This window comes from Psammomys obesus, unplaced genomic scaffold (genome assembly GCF_907164565.1).
Source record: "Psammomys obesus unplaced genomic scaffold, mPsaObe1.curated_primary_1811, whole genome shotgun sequence".
In the NCBI taxonomy this organism is placed as follows: domain Eukaryota; kingdom Metazoa; phylum Chordata; class Mammalia; order Rodentia; family Muridae; genus Psammomys; species Psammomys obesus.
In genome coordinates this window covers 77,385-93,799 of record NW_026587759.1, presented here as the reverse complement: position 1 = coordinate 93,799, position 16,415 = coordinate 77,385, and the positions used below count along the sequence as shown (strand labels likewise).

At 37.5% G+C, this 16,415-nt stretch overlaps 1 protein-coding gene across 2 annotated transcripts in view; it reads right to left on the bottom strand.

Moving 5' to 3' along the window:
* Window positions 1-1,159: 1,159 nt before the first annotated feature.
* The window catches only part of Erap1 (endoplasmic reticulum aminopeptidase 1), a 30,004-nt gene continuing 14,748 nt past the window's right edge, over window positions 1,160-16,415 (bottom strand). Inside the window, exons 6-19 of one of the 2 annotated variants that reach the window (XM_055604004.1) lie at window positions 15,532-15,686; window positions 14,684-14,797; window positions 13,452-13,583; window positions 13,019-13,150; window positions 12,792-12,863; window positions 11,442-11,596; window positions 10,000-10,079; window positions 9,041-9,224; window positions 7,733-7,889; window positions 6,855-7,039; window positions 5,898-6,059; window positions 5,280-5,420; window positions 4,765-4,846; window positions 1,160-1,414 (exon numbers count right to left, since the gene is read on the bottom strand). In XM_055604004.1, coding sequence (XP_055459979.1) covers window positions 1,259-1,414; window positions 4,765-4,846; window positions 5,280-5,420; window positions 5,898-6,059; window positions 6,855-7,039; window positions 7,733-7,889; window positions 9,041-9,224; window positions 10,000-10,079; window positions 11,442-11,596; window positions 12,792-12,863; window positions 13,019-13,150; window positions 13,452-13,583; window positions 14,684-14,797; window positions 15,532-15,686 — 1,907 coding nt within the window. In that variant the 3' untranslated portion in view covers window positions 1,160-1,258. The remainder of the gene's footprint in view (window positions 1,415-4,764; window positions 4,847-5,279; window positions 5,421-5,897; window positions 6,060-6,854; window positions 7,040-7,732; window positions 7,890-9,040; window positions 9,225-9,999; window positions 10,080-11,441; window positions 11,597-12,791; window positions 12,864-13,018; window positions 13,151-13,451; window positions 13,584-14,683; window positions 14,798-15,531; window positions 15,687-16,415) is intronic. The other variant, XM_055604005.1, reaches the window with a different exon arrangement.

The following is a 16,415-nucleotide window of genomic DNA, read 5'->3' as shown; positions in this document are numbered from 1 at the left end:
GGCCTGTAACAACAGAGCCAGTAAACCATAGCCTAAAAGCACTGAAACAAAAACTTTGCTTATTTAAGCTGATTATCTCAGATATTTTGTTAGAGCATTGAAAACAAGACACTTGAGACCCCCACCCCAAAGTCATTCCATTACAAAGTCTGTTATAGCACTGTATGTCGACATCCTTCCTGTCACTTATGCCATACATCTAAAAATTCTTATGTAAGACTGACAGCATTCTTTCCCTTTATTAATAGAAGCTCATTATTCACAGTATCCTTTAGGAGTCCTTTATGTGCAGTAAGTGTCAATATGAGTTATTTGGGAATTTAAACCACCATTCCCTACTAAAGGGGTCAGAGACTCTCCAGTATATCTTACAATATCATACAAATCTGAATGCTTTCTGCATTTTTAAAAGTGACCTTCCAGAGGAAGTAGGTGGTTCTCATATTTTGATTATCTGAAAAGAGTTCTCTATGCACATTAAAAAAAAATTTCAGGTAGGTTGTGTAAAAACAAAAAGTACTACCATGACTGTTATCACCAAGTTCCTGCTGTTGTCCCTCACCCTGAGTGGATAATAGAAAGTGGTTACTAGAGACAAACAGAATAGCGCTCTGTAGAAAAGAAAGGCACCTCTCAGGACTAAGACAAGGTGAAAACCAGCCCAAGGCAAGCATAAGGAAAGAAATGCCTCTATTCACTCCATCCTGGATTGAAACTCCAAACTCCTAGAGTTGTCTAGTAGTAAAACCCAGAGAGCAAAGATGCCTGCCTGGTTAACTGGACCCTGCAAGACAGCACCCAAGCATGAAGCCAGGATAAGAGTGGACAGTAGACCTGGATGGGTCTACAGCAGGGCTGCTGCACAGCCACTTTCCAGCCTGACTGATGATCAAAGCATTTGCTGTAGTGTGCCACAGTATTCAGTCCTGCAGAGACACTCATGACTGACAGACACAGGAGGCACAGGGATTTGCAAGTTGCAGGGCTGAAGCATGAATTAAAAAAAATGAGAAGAAGCCCCTTGGCTTTTCTGTGGCAAAGAGCTGGGCACTTGGGTTTATATTGCAGGGCAACATCTGTCTGACAGACCCACAGCAGCAACAGATTTTGGAGACAAACTTTTCTCAGACAAGATCAAGTGAAGCGAAATAAGAAAATATTTTCAGTGGGGGGCCAAATAACCATCTTTAGTTTGAAAATATTCATATTGAACAAAATTTTGCTGATTATAAATCAAAAAACCTTGGCAAGAAACAAATCACAACAGTTCCTGCTTTTTCTTTTGCAGCCATATTATGATTTTATCCAAATTCTTATCCATCCATCGAATGTTTTCTTCAATGGTCTCAATGGTTTGTTGAACGCAACGGAGCTGAGAACCATTTTCTTTCAAGGAGCTGAAGAATTCTTTTACCTTGGGAAGGAAAAGTGGGTTTTAAAAGGATTACTTTTGTTAATCAAGCAAATGGTAATATAGGGGCAGTTAAAGGAAGTAAAGCTATCATGCAAGCATTTGCTAACATTCTATAAGGAAGGAAGTCCCAGGTACCAGGATATGATTATATATAACTTAAGTGTGAGGTACACAAAATGAGCTCATGCCCCATGAGGTCAGGTTCAAATTTTTGCCTGTAGCTTTTATTTATTCACAGTTGCTAGACTTTAAAAGGCTTTGCTGATTACCGGTTGATAACTAAGGTTTAGTTGAGTGTATCTATTTAATATGGATTCCATTATATCACATTTATGTTTCTAAATGATGCCTGAAAAGCAGAAACTGCAGAGCATCTTCCTTACAGAGGAAAACAGAATCAACCACGTAAATGCAGTCTTTCCCTTGGACCTGGCCTTGTGTATTCTAACTGCCAACATTGTAAGGTATGGAGCTCTTAGCAAGTTATCTCAAACTTAGCAAATATATTTATCCCAATCCACAATTCCTGCTTCATTCCTACAGCTTCCCACAGTTCCAGAGAGAAAAGAGACCTACAGCACTCTCCTCAGAATATGTCTTTGTTCTTGTTGCATTCCTAGGTGTCTGAAACCTTAAGCTCCAATGATGGATAGGCTGCCTTTGCCAAAGCAGTGAAAATTGTACTATTTCCTTTCACTTTCAAGAGTTCTTAACATTAGAAATGTCCACAGCATTAACCCATTTTGTTTTTTGTTTTGTTTTTGTAGTCAGGAAGCAAGAGTAGGCTAAGATGTACTACTTATTTAGCATGAATTCTAGACAGATAATTCCTCAAAAATCTACATCATGACACCACAAATACTGGAATATTGGGTGGGGACAAGACTGAGTGTTAAGGAAGACCAAGTTCCAGTGAAAAATGAGGCAGAGTTGCTCTATTTGAGAGTCCAGTTGCCTCTTGCTGGGGAAAAGAGTAGACATGCTCTCCTCCCTGCCCCACGCTGTGCTTCCACTCATTATATTGCTGCAGGACCCAAGACCTTGACTAAAGCTCACTTTGGGCACTCTTCAACAATAAGACATCAGTATTTTCACGTCACTTATTGGCTAAAATATTTAACTTATCTTTAAGGAGTCCACTATGGCATCATGCTGAAATGTGGACTTCTATACAAGCTCTAGCAAAGCCAGTTCTCAACACTTCTACTGACCCTAGACTGTGTCTTTTGCCACAGAGACACAGCTGAATACCCAACTCAGATGTGCCTCTCTAAGAACTCTGCAGCAGGCTGTTTAGAGGAGTGAGAAGAAGTCTGTTTTGAAGAATATATGGATGTCTTGTGTTCCCTCTTATCAGTTTCATACCAATTTCTTATTTTTGCCTGAGCATTAGGAAGTTCTGTGATAACTGTTAAACATCATTGCAATAAGTATCTTCCATGTAGTTCCCTCATATAATTATCTCCTATCTTCTATGCAACCTTTCATTTGTTAACATTTATTTTAATTAATTTATTATTTATTACAATTTATTCACTTTGAATCCCAACTATACCTCCCTCCCTCATCTCCTCCCAGTCCCACCCTCCCACCTTCTCCCCCTATGCTTCTCCCCTAGTTCACTGATAGGGGATGTCCTCTTCCCCTTCCATCTGACCCTGGTCTCATTAGGACTGGTTGCATAGTCTTCCTCTGTAGCCTGGCAAGGCTGTACCCCCCCCCAGGGGGAGGTGATCAAAGAGCTGGCCACTGAGTTCATTTCAGAGACAACCCCAGCCCCCCTTACTAGGGAACCCACATGGAAACTGAACTGTCTATAGCAACACAGTTCTTTACAGACCTTGAAAAAACAATTCTCAATTTCATATGGAAAAACAAAACAACAACAAAAAAGCCAGAATTGCTGCACTATAGAGCAACAGTAATATAAACAGCATGGTACTGGCACAGAATGCCAGTGGATCAATGGAATTGAATCAAAGACCCAGAAATACACTCACATAGCTACAGATACTTGATTTTTAACCAAGGAGCCAAAACCATAAATGGGAAAAGATAGCAACTTCAATAAATGGTGCTGGTCTAACTTGATGTCTACATGTAAAAAAAAGTGAATATATCCATACTTATCACTCTGCACAAAACTAAAGTTCAAGTGGATCAAAGACCTCAACATAAAACCAGACACACTAAACCTGTTATAAGAAGTGGGAAGAACCTTGAACTCACTGGCACAGGAGACAACTTCCTGAACAGAACATCCACAGCCATAGCCCATGGTAGCTCAGTATCCCACGTGGGTTCCCTAGTAAGGGGGACAGGAATTGTTTCTGACATGAACTAATCAGCTTCCCCTCCCCCCTGAGGGAGGAGCAGCCTGGCTAGGCCACAGATAAGGACATTGCAACCATCCTGAAGATACCTGATAAGCTAGGGCCAGATGGAAGGAGAGGAGGAAACCCCCTCTCAGTGGACTTGGAAGGGGGCAGGGAGGAGATGAGGGAGGGAGGGGAGGATTGGGAGGGAAATAATAAAAATAATAATAAAAATAAAAAATATTAATATAAAAAAAAGAATATCCACAGCACAGGTTCTAAGATCAACAATCAACAAATGGAACCTCATGAAACCGAAAAGTTTCTGTAAAGCTAAGGACACTGTCAACAGAACAAAACAAGAGCCTACAGACTGGGAAAGAACCTTTATTGACCCTATATCTGACAGAGGGCTAACCAGAATATATAAAGAACTCAAGAAATTAAACACCAGCAAACCTTAACATTCATTTTACAGATTGATTTTATAGATTTTCTAAAAATCATAAAATATATAAGTGAAAAGAGAATATGGCATTGGATACTGAAGCACCTGGACACTGCCTCTTCTAACATAGCTGACCACATCAGCTGTCTGCACCTCTAGGATTCACTTTTAAAGTCTTTAAATAAGGGCCAATTGTGATGAGTTATCTTTGTTAAGCTGAAGTTTTTGTTCTTCCTGTTTATTTTGTTTTGAGATAGGGTGTCACTATGGAGTCCTGACTGGCCTGGAACCTGCTTTGTAGACCAGGCTCACCTTTACCTCACAATATCTGCCTGCTACTACCTCCAGAGTTTTTGGATTAAATGCATATGCTATAACAGCTGATAAAGTCCAAGTTTTTAATTGCAGATTAAAGCTTGTCTCATGAGAAGCATATACGTTGGAATTCAAAAGTTCCATCCAAAAGACAAGAATCATTCTCAATCTATCACAACTATTGTTCCTGCCCATATTTAGTAGCTAATTGTCACTTACGTTTAAAAAAAACATAGAATTTTACACACACATGCATACACCCACATCTTTACCTCTTGAAGACGTGCTCTGGTGGAAAACCGTTCTGTTGTTCCCGTTACCATGTGAGCTATGGCTGGTGAGCCAAGTTCAAACCTAGTAAAGGCCAAAATGTGTCCATTTACTGTACATTTTAAGTGTCTTATATATCCTATAGCATTTAAACAATCTATTTGTAAAATGCAATGCATACCAAGTACTAATTAGAAGGCTAAGAACCTAAAAGAAATGACAGCTGTATGCCATGCTATACGAGTGAGGGGAAAGCTACCCTAGCCTTGGAGGACATAGGCTTCAGGCAAGTCAGGGAGTACAGGGAAAAGCAGATGGGATGGAAAACATTACTGTCTAGAGCAATAGATCAGTAATGGATTAAGGCTTTAAATAAAATAAGGGTATTTTAATTTGAAAAGCTATCGTTAATGTACAATACGCTTTCATATAAATAGCAAAAGTTAAACACACAGAGGGAGAGGGGGTGTGGAAAAAAGAATGCATCAAATACCACCACAATTTTGGCACTACTTACTTTTGTACAAGATTATTCCAATTTTCCCTCAGAAACTTCCAGGCCAATGGATAACCCACTGCATTTCTGCCAATGAGTATAAGAATATGTGGAAATTCCTGAGTTTTTATTATCTCACCCTTAAAACTTTGGTCTAGGAGCCTGTAATGATTAAAAGAAGAAATACTAGTAATGAATTATAAGTGATTGAAGAGTTACAAAAATCTTCAGTAAAATAACTTAGAAAAGAAAAATTCAGAATGCCAACAATAAAGTCCCAATAAAGATAAATTGGTAGTCTCGATAAACCCACCAGCAACATGATTAAAAGCTAACATTTATATAGTGTTTAAAAGACCTACGCCATATAATCTCTCATTTCTTCAGAAGAACAGTTTCTAAAAGTATCTCTAAATATTTCAAATATGTTACTGCTGTAAAGATACACAATACATGCTCCTTAAATATTTTCCCCTAAACTTGGTTCTAATTACTTGGCATCCTCATTAGGTATATGCCCATATGCACAGTGTTTCCATCAGAATGAATAATTCCTAGGCAATAGAGCTAAAATAAGTGCCAGAACAATCTTATGTCAAGCAAATCCCTTGGCCATGTAGACATCAATGCATAACTCACCACTGAAGCTTTTTTGGGTCCTGGCTTATGCAAAGGGCAAATTCAATTTGGCTTTTCTCAGTACTTGACAAAGAAGACTGATATTTATTACAAAGAAAATCCCAGCCTTCTGTTTTCTGGGCCCCCACAGCAAACACTGCCAAGGTCACGTCAACAGGGAGGCTATGGAAAGAATAAAGGTGTTAGATCCTGAGACAGACCAAATGTTCTTAGATGCATAATGGGGACCAATTACGAACTAGTTCCATGACCACAGCTGCACTCCTGAAAACATGTATTACTGTTTCCTCCTGAAACACTTTATGAAAAGAGGCAAGAGAAAATGTCTAACATTATTATTTGTCAGAAATACATTAACAAATGTCATTCATAAATCCCTACACATCTAATATTTTTGAAATGAAGCAAAAGAGATTCAATTGAGATTAAAATTGTATTTCATGAAGAAAAGTCAGGAATCTCAATAGCATTATGGTTAGTAAACATGCCCATTAAAGCCAGGTATTCAGATAATTGCCATGAAAGTTCCAAATATAAAAGAACTGATGACTAGTAGGATCGGAGATTCCAAATATTGCCTATCTTCTCCAGTATAAACAATTACTAGACACTCTGGGCGGGGTTCTGAAGACTTCTGTAAAATGCATTGCCTCTGTTTCAACCTGGCATGGCTGTGTCACTCCACTCATTTTATACACATTCCACAAAGTACGAGTTACCATAATTGTGTTCTAACTCCCCAGACATTTGATTTTGGGGCATAGAAGTTCTTTGTTGCATTTCTTAAGACAGTAAGTTTAGAAATGTACAAACTTGAAAAGGCAATTTATTTTCCAAGAAGGTGCAGTAGGAAAGACTTGTCTATCCAGCTTCTTCCAGTGGTTAGTGCTAATGATGGGTAACAGGAAGGATAACCTGTACATCAATAATCTGCACTGCATAGTCACAGGAACTGACCTCATGTTTCCATCAGATGCCTTCCACTCTCTGAAATAGCCCTCTGCCCTCTGCACACAGGGCTGGTACTTATGCACACATGCGAGGAGGAGGAGCTGGCTCCTAAGCATTCTCTCTGAGACAGAGCCCTCGTCTGTCCAAGTCTGCTTATCAATGAGGTCCTTCAGCAGCCTGAGGAGGAAGGCCTGTGGAACAGGGCAGGAGCAGTGACAGGTATTGGGTGTACTGTCTCAGAGCATCTCATACTTACATAGCCTGGGACTTCTGGTGATAGGAAATGTCACAAAAATGCATATTCAGTGTATTTTAATAACGCTGAGTGAACAGACTCCATTCAAGAAAAAAGAATTTCAGGTGGGAACTAATCCTTACAGCTCAACCCCACTCCTTTAAAGCTGACAACCGTATTAAATTCAGTTATAAAATGGACAAAAAAAAAAAAAAACAACAAAAACATAGCAATCTTTTCTAAAGATGTCCCTTCTACTTAAATCAGAATGAACAGACTAAATTTTATGCGCAAAGTGTGCAAATTCTCACAATATTTTATCAAAAATAGAAATTTTGTGTTTCTTCTTCAACTGCCCTTTAGAATCCTGGAAAATATCAGGATTAGTAATCATAGCAGTGAAATAAAATACTTATGGTGAACTAAAACCATGAAAATTAAGTACAGAATTTAATAATATTATTCAAATTCAGTATCAGCCTAATGTTGGCTAGTCAATCTTAGCTGAATTTTTATTTGTTTTTCTTTAATGTATAGAATGACATATATGTATTTGTATATACATTCAGACACATAGAATAATGAGTACTCTCTTCACCCATAAAAAATGCAGTTATACTGTAGCTACATGATTAATCTCAGGCTTTACCTTGAATTGAGTTTCCACCTCATTCATATCTCTTTTCTCCATTAACTTATACATAGGTATCAGTTCATTCAAACCTTGGAATACAGGCAAAATTTCAGTTTCATTTTGCAAGTACAGGGTTAAATCCAGGGCTTTTTCAATCGATAACTTTCCAATGCTGAGGAAGAAAGATCATGGTTACAGGCTTATAAGAAATCTTCTTTTTGCTTCAACATATACTGCAATAATCTTATAGCCAAGCAGCAATCATATATAATAATGACTTTTATGCATTAGAATTGTTTTGGTTACACACAAGACTATAGTGCAAAGTCCAGCTTATGGCTGTGATAAAATGGTGCGTGTTAATGTCTGTCACATAGAATACATCAAACTGAATTTCTACACTAAGCTAAGAACTTCAATCCAAGCTCAAGGGAACCAGGCCAGGTAGACTGCTACTTAGAAAAAAAATAGAAATTTCTGTCACAATCATCTGCTCTTTTCAAAAATTTCCTGGATATAAGCCCACTCTAGAATTCCAGTAGCAGTAGGCCATGCAGATGAACTTAGAAGAAGTTAAGCAACCTTTAACTTCTTCTTGCTTTTGGCACCTTAGGAGGCTCATTGCAGTAATAACAGAACCGGAGAGAACAACTCTACACTGGGACAGACTGACACTGATTCTGAGAAAAACAGAGCTGCCTCATCCCACCCAGATGGCTCTCTCAGAACTTCACCACTGCCTAAATAATGAAAGCTTTCATGTTTTCAGCTTGGAAAATACTTACTTCCCCGTAAAAAACAGGGAAGAATGAATGTACTATTCACTCCAGCCTCGGGTAGTCAAAGATAATTTATTTGATAAGACCTAATTATATAACTTATATTCTATAAATATGCTGTGGAATTCATCTCTCTTTTGGTACAGTAAATGAATGCAATGTGAAGCACTGGCAAGAAGGCTTTAAGAGGATTAAGGGCTCAGCATGGGAGAAACTCCATTTTGGATATCATGACCAGAAAAGCTGCAGAACAAAGTTGTAGGAATAGGCAAGGGACCCACTAGGATGCTGTCTCAAGGTTTCCTGCACATTTGTGTGATTTGAGTTATTAATGAGAAAGTTTCTGTATCTTATATCATCTAGAAGTTAAAGACCAGCGGATAAGCACCAGTCTGAAAGCTATGTTGCCCTGTTGGAAGAACTTGGGGTGGGTTGCCTTTTCAAATTCTCATTAGCAATCAATCACTGTCATCTCTAGAAACCAAGTATCTGAACAGTAATAGCTGTTTTCAGAATAAACCACAATTGACACAGCCTGTCTTACCTGACGAGCTGAAATGCATTGTTGATGAGACTTGCCCGATCATTACTGCTTATTGTTGTGTGTGCTCCTTTTAAAAGGCCACTAAGAGAATCCCATCCACCATCCTCGTAATGCACAATGTAATAGCCATTCATTCCCACATTAAATTTGATCCACTCCACTGCTTCTGGGAGGATAAGCACATCTAGAATGAACAGGATAAATCTCAACTATTTACTCTGTGGATGGACACACACTTTTTTGATCAGAGGTTACACAAAGAAGCTGAGAAAATTCCAATAGTGAACAAATGGATATCATTTATTTCTTGCAGAACCCAGGTAACAGAAACCCAGTTAGACAAATGTCAATGTGAGATTTATAGATCTATGGAAATGTTGCAACCACATTCTAACAAACATATAATTCCCAGTATTGTTAACAAAGTAATAAGAATTTTCATTGTTAATCTATTCTTTTATTGTTATAGCTCTCAACTGTTTGAATTTATAACATTATACTTCCTTTTGAAAAACCCATTCTCTGTGTATATTTGAGGGTATGTGTGTGTAGATACATGTGCGGGGTCAGAAGATAATACTGGTTGTTCCTCAGATCCTATACATTTTTTGTTGGGGAAAGAGGTGGGATAGGAACACTCACTGGCCTTGAACTTGCCAGTTAGGATCTTTCTGCCTGTACCTTTCCCGCACTAATGTTACAAGCATACACCACAACACTCATATTTGTGGTTTTTTTTTTTTTTTTTAGTGTAAGTTCTGTAGATCAAATGCAAGTCCTCATATTTACAAGATAATCATTCTACCAATTAAGCTGTCTTCAAAGTCCAGCAAGTATTTTGAACATAATTCTCTTCCTTTTCATCAAAATTAATAGCTAAAGAAGCTCAGAAGCTAATTTCTACCCACTTCTACATTTCTTACTTGAATTAAACTAATTTTTTTTCCATAATAAAATACCTGTCTTTGTCTTCAGCAAGAATCTCTGGACTGAGTCTGATTTGCTGGTAATGAATGTCAGTGGAACGTGCCATAGGTACCTGAAAGAAAGCAAGTATGCATTGCTCGTTGTTCTTATCCACTCAACAAGCAGCATTTAAGAGATCTACTTATCATGTGCCAGGCTACTTTAAAACAGTGTGGTACTGAAAATGTTATGCCAAGACCTGATAGCTTGATGAGCCTGTCTTCCAGCAAAACTAGCTTTCATCCTCTCAGACCCTAATGTAGGAAGAGAAAAACAGGCTCAAGTGATTAATGACTATTGGCCTGAAGCCTAACCTCAAATAATGACACTAGTAATGGCACAAATTAGCATCATGTCCCTCCCTAATCATGTACCAAAGAGAAACGTGTCACTTTTCTTTTGTGGAGTTTCTCCAAACAACCTGATTTTGATCAAGAACAAACAGGAGAAGAAAATATAAGTTGAAGGCAACTCTAGTAAAGTAAATAGCCTGAACTTCGGGGAAAATGTCAAGAAACTCAAGATCTGGAGAACTGCTGCAAAAAGTGAAACAGAAAGATGTAGCAATGAAAGATGAAATGTGCTAAATTTGGGAGTAGAATTTTTCCATTCTGACATAAAGACATTTTATAACATCTGGAAAAACTGAATAGGCTTTATAGATTAAATTATATTTTGTCAAGTTTATTTCCTAATTTTGAAAATTGTGCTATGATTACATAAGTGAATTTTTTATTTTCTTGAAAATACAACTTCTCTGTATATCTTGGTGTGTATTATATGTAATATTTTACATATGCTATTGTATTCATATTGCCTACATACATGTAAGTTATATATATTATGTAATACTTTCTTTTATATACACATAATCATAATCAAGTGTGATAGAGTTAATACATATCTGTGTAAAGCATATACAGAGAGAGAGAGAGAATTTTTTCAGCACTTTTGCAATGTTCTGATTGAAATTAGTTAAAGATACATAAAGTATTTTGTAAATTGCAACACCTCATTTCTAATAATACTCTGAAGCACAAACTAAGTGCTTCCAGGATATAACTCAGACTTCTAAAGAAGAGAACTGAGTATCTCTTAATCCCAGAAATCACATACATTCTTTTGACAACTCCAATCAATGTTAGGTCTACTGTGCCTTCGCAGCAACCACTTACTTAGATCACAGCTGACTTCGCGCCAACAACTAGAAATGACATCCTATTAAACTCCAAAGCAGGATAATGTAACACTAATGACAGATTGTCAGCTTTACTGAGATTCAAAGCCCTTTTAATCCTTTTGGAAAGGCAGGGTATAAGTCAACTGCACAGGACACATAGATTCAGCTGAAGCCTTCTAAGGAAAGGAGTGAGGGCAGGACTTTAAAAGGAAGATTTTATCCCACCAAGAAGGAGATTCCCACTGTGGACATTACCCAGTCTCTGGGGTGCTCTCGGAACCCTTCAGGTAGTGTTCTTGCTTCATGTGAACATTCCGCCCTCTCACAGTGATGGTTATCAGAGGAAAGCCCTTCTGCAGGGTCCATGTGTTCATCATGGCTTTCACATCTACAACTTCCTGAAGCCAGTGCTGGTTTACAGACAAAAGTAGGAAAAGGTGTCACCTGAGATCTACCTCTGAGGAAGAGGCCAGCCAGCTTGTGCTCCCAGATCCACTGGCCACTGCCAGCCTCCTCTGTTCTGCAGCTTCTTGTCTTTCCCCAGCTTCTTAACCACCCTTCCAGTCCCCAGCCATTGAGCGATGGCTGTTTACCTTTCCATCATCTCCTCTAAACCTGTGTGTCTTGACAGGTAGTACAGTTGTCCCTACTTGGCACAGCTAATGGCCAGACATATCCCATTGACACCAAGCTGGCATGTGAGCAAGAGAATGAGAGAAGAGAGATGAAAGAAGCAAGGTTTTCAACACCAGCATGACTATTCCCATGAACAGGCTGTACTTCTAAAGTGACAGCTCAGAAATGGCTTTTATTTGACCAGCAACTGGAAATACAAAATATGTGTTCCTTGTCACTAAAAATGCTTTTGGGAAAAGCTAAAGAATAAAATATTCTACTGCATAAACTAGAAACTATTAATAGAACAATCTCTAAAAGCAAAACAAATAAATAAACGAGGAAATAAAATATGGTAAATAAAACTTTCTTGAATTTCTAGTTACCCATAGTTGTCTATGGAAATATTCCATAAATCTAGATTAAAGAGAATCAGACCATTTTGTGGCTCAGATGGAATGAATATTTGATAGCTGAAAAGTTGAAAACATGAGTTAAGCTAGCATTCAGTTCCCTACTCTGCAAGTTACCACCATATGCTTTTGGATCTCATATTCCCATTACTATATTTAAAGACCGGACTAGTAATAACATTTGGCTCATGAGTCTGCTAACAGGAATACAGAACATTATATGCCCAATTGTTAGCATATGCCTGGTGCATAGTAATTGTCTAAATGTTTTCTCTGCCATTTTGTGATTTTTCAGATGCTCTGAAAGTGACTGATATAATCCAATCCTAGTCTGCCATTAAACTTGTTTTGGGGAGAGTGGAGTGAAAAGAATTAGTATCTGAAAGAAGTTCTGTCACCGAGGTTGTGACATCATCTTGCTTAGAAGATTCTTAACAAAACTGGAAAAGAGTGTTAGCCTGGTTTAGTTTGAATGCAGACTTTTCTGGGATGGGAGTGATTCGTGACACAGAGATACCATTCAAAGAATATGGAGAAGAACATGCACTGGTGGACAGGTACAGACGAAGAGACTTACTGAAGTAGATGATGAATGTTGGCTTCTAGAGCAAAAGCCATCCATTGTTTGTGTACCATCTGTGGGGCAAATCTAAAACCAAAAATAAAACATCACCCTCATTTCTCTAGAAAGCACTTTGGTTCTCTGTGAAGAAGTACCACGACATAAGAAAAGAACAAAAACAAAAGCAAAGCTAGACCGCCAACTGGTCAGCCCCAGATGCAGAGCTCTCTAGCACTACTCACATGTACCATGCTATTCCACAGGTCCTCATTCTTCGTGTTTTTATAACTGTACTTTTGGAGATAATGCACAATTCCTCTTTTAAATGTATCTGCACTCAGATAATCTCTTAGCATGTTCAAAATACAAGCCCCCTGAAAAGATAAGAAAAATAATCATTTTCTCTAGTTTGTACATTTGAATGCAGCGGCACTTAGTTTTTCAGTATTTTCAACCACAGATAAAAAATTGACCAGAATCTAATCTTTAGGATTATGGGCTAACCTACAAGTTCAAACTGAAAGAGCTCAAATCAGCCAGCATAGTAGGCACCAAAGCCATCGAAACTGGTTGCTCTTAATGCAGAGAAAGCTGTTCCATGCCTGAGTAATAACTTCTCTATCCAACTTCTAATGAACATAGTGTCCAAACTCTACCTCTGCAAAATGCTCTCACCTTTTCATAGGAAACATCATCAAACATCTCCTGAATCTGCGCAGGATTTTCCACAGGTGTGGATACAGGGTGTGAGGAGTTTAGCGCATCAACTTCCATTGCATTAAAACACTTGCCAAAGAAATACTCTTCCTATTGACATAGAAAAAAGAAAGAAAGGGGGAAGTATCACCTAAACTACATTCAGATAAAAAGGAATAAAAAGATGAAGGCCTGTTCTGTGGTAACAGGGCTAGAATTCCAATTTCTGTGTCAAGCAATTTCATATTTCTAGAATTAATACAATAGTATTGCTAAGCGTTCTAAAGAGCATCTAAGCACCCAAGAAACTGAGGCTGTATATAACCCATTTGTATTTCATTTATTTTGAATATTTACCACTTTAAAAATAAAGTTAATTTCATGTTAACCGAAAAACAAAACCATTCCACTTGTAGCCAAAACACAAAATAAGGGAAGTAAAACATACAGTGATTCCATCAAAGAATACATAGTTTTAATGTTAAGATATAGAGTGAAAGATAATAAATAACAAATTTCAACCTTAGCTTTCTTTACTTAGTACATTCAGCCAACTATGTATCTGTATTTTCCATTATTAAAGATTACGTAGAAACAGAACACATTTTTTATGATGCATAGTGTAATACTATAATAATAACCATTTATAAACAGATACTATAAACTATTTATAAATAGAAAATGGAAAATAATTACCCACATTTGAAAAGAATTATATTAAAATTAATTTTTTTATAGAAAGTGATTTTATTTTTGCTTGCTGATTATGTTTTTCTCATGGTTAAAACATGGTATTTAAATACACATGAGTTCTAAGTTAACTTTGTGATCTAGAAGTCTAGGTTGATAATGTAATGGGTGGTTACTTAAGTCAAAATTTATACAATTTGTCAGTTTGGATCCTATGCATATTAACAGTAGCGTGTACCCAGCATTTAAATTGCAATGAGCACTCTGAACATTAAAAAATGGCACAGAACACTTAGCTTATCATTAGTTCTATTTCTTCAGTGTTAAGGAAAGATACAATTTAATACTTCATTGATACTAAAAGTTCAGTCAGCATTTTCAAACATGATTCATCTCTTAAGCTTCCAATAAAGTTATCATTTCTATAAATTCTATAATAAAAAATGCTAAATACTTTTGAGGAGACATTGAAAAAAAACAACAGATTAACTTAAGATTTAAAAACATAATCAACCACATACAACTTTTAGTTCAGGATGGGTCACAGTGACAGACACAAATTCCATAAACTTGGCAAATCCTTCATTGAGCCAAAGGTCATTCCACCATTCCATGGTGACCAGGTTCCCGAACCACTGAAAGGGAAATGTGACTGCTTATTTGCAAATTTATAATGAAACTCTATTATCTGCTATTATGACAGAATAGATGCAACAAACTATAGATATGTAAAATGACTATCGGCTTATAAGTGTTGACATACTGTTTAAACATACTGTTTTTTTTTAAAATCTTTTATTTTTTTTTATTAATTACACTTTATTCATTTTGTATCCCCCCATAAGCCCCTCCCTCCTCCCCTGCCGATCCCACCCTCCCTCCCCTTTCTGCATGCATGCCACTTATCAGAGTAAAAGTAAGAGCTTTCAACAGTCATTAAATAACATGAAACAATTATATAAGGAAATAATTCTCCTCTGAATTAAAGAGTAAACACAATAACTTGTATAAGTAGCTTCTCATGTCGCAAAAGAGAAATGAACATCAAACACCATTAATAAACATTCTTCTCTGATGGTGTGGCTGCCAGTACACGGCCTGTTCTTCAGTGAAGGGCTCTACCCAGGTACATATGGTCAACTCTTCAGTGAAGGGTTCTACCCAAGCACATATGGGCAACACCAAGTGAACACAGGGAGTTACAAAGGAGGAGGAGGAAGAAGAAGAAGTTGTTGAGAGGTTAATGTTTTGCAAGGAGGACTCAGGAAGAGTCAAATGGAGGCAGAAATAAGGGGTGGGTATGATCCTGTGACATTGCATACACCTATGAAATTCTCAAAAAAAATTTTGTGTGATTAAACTTTCATACCTGGTGAGCAAGTTCATGGGACACAGTCATTGTGATGCCAAGCTTACTGGATGCAGAAGACTTTTCTTTATCATATAGCAGAGAGGATTCTCTATATGTAGTCAGGCCCCAGTTTTCCATAGCACCAGACTGAAAGTCTGGAATTGCAGCAAGATCTTCAGTAGGAAGGAATACAGCTCATTATCAATCTTACAGCTGCATACTCCCCTAAACATAGTAAATATCACAGTAGGTGGGTTTTAAGATAAAATAAAAAGCTAAGCATACAAAATTAGAGAGCTCCCAAGGCAAAGAAGCTTTCCTGGTGGAGAAAGAGAGGCTCCATGACTACTGCGTTGTTAGCAATGTGACTAAGCCAGGCTTGGGTCTCAAGCCTCTCCTCTGTATATCTCTTCTTATTCTGTTTCCCTTTCTCCCCCCTCTACTTGGCAGTACCGGAGATTGAACCTAGGGCTCTGTACATGCTATGCAAGTGCTCTACCACTGAGGTATATCCATGTGCCTCTCCTAACTTTTAATTTTGAAACAGGTTTCACTCCATTAATTAGTCTGGCCTTGACCTTTCAATTATCTTGTCTCAGCCTCCTGAGTACCTAGGAATACAGATCTGAGGTATTAGGCTTGGCTCCATCTCTAATGGTTAGACCATGAGTTTGGGAACTGAAAAATCAAAAGAAATTACCTCACTAATCTACTGTATTTTGGATGCCTACAGTTATATATACCGAAAAGTTCAATAGCCGAAAGCTTTAAGAGTTCATATAAAACCTGCATTTTCTTATACAAGGCAAAAGTAGTCTTTTGAGAAAGTTTACTGGGCTGCTTTCTATTATCCTGCAAAGTATGTACTGATAATGAATAATAATAATAATAATAATAATAAT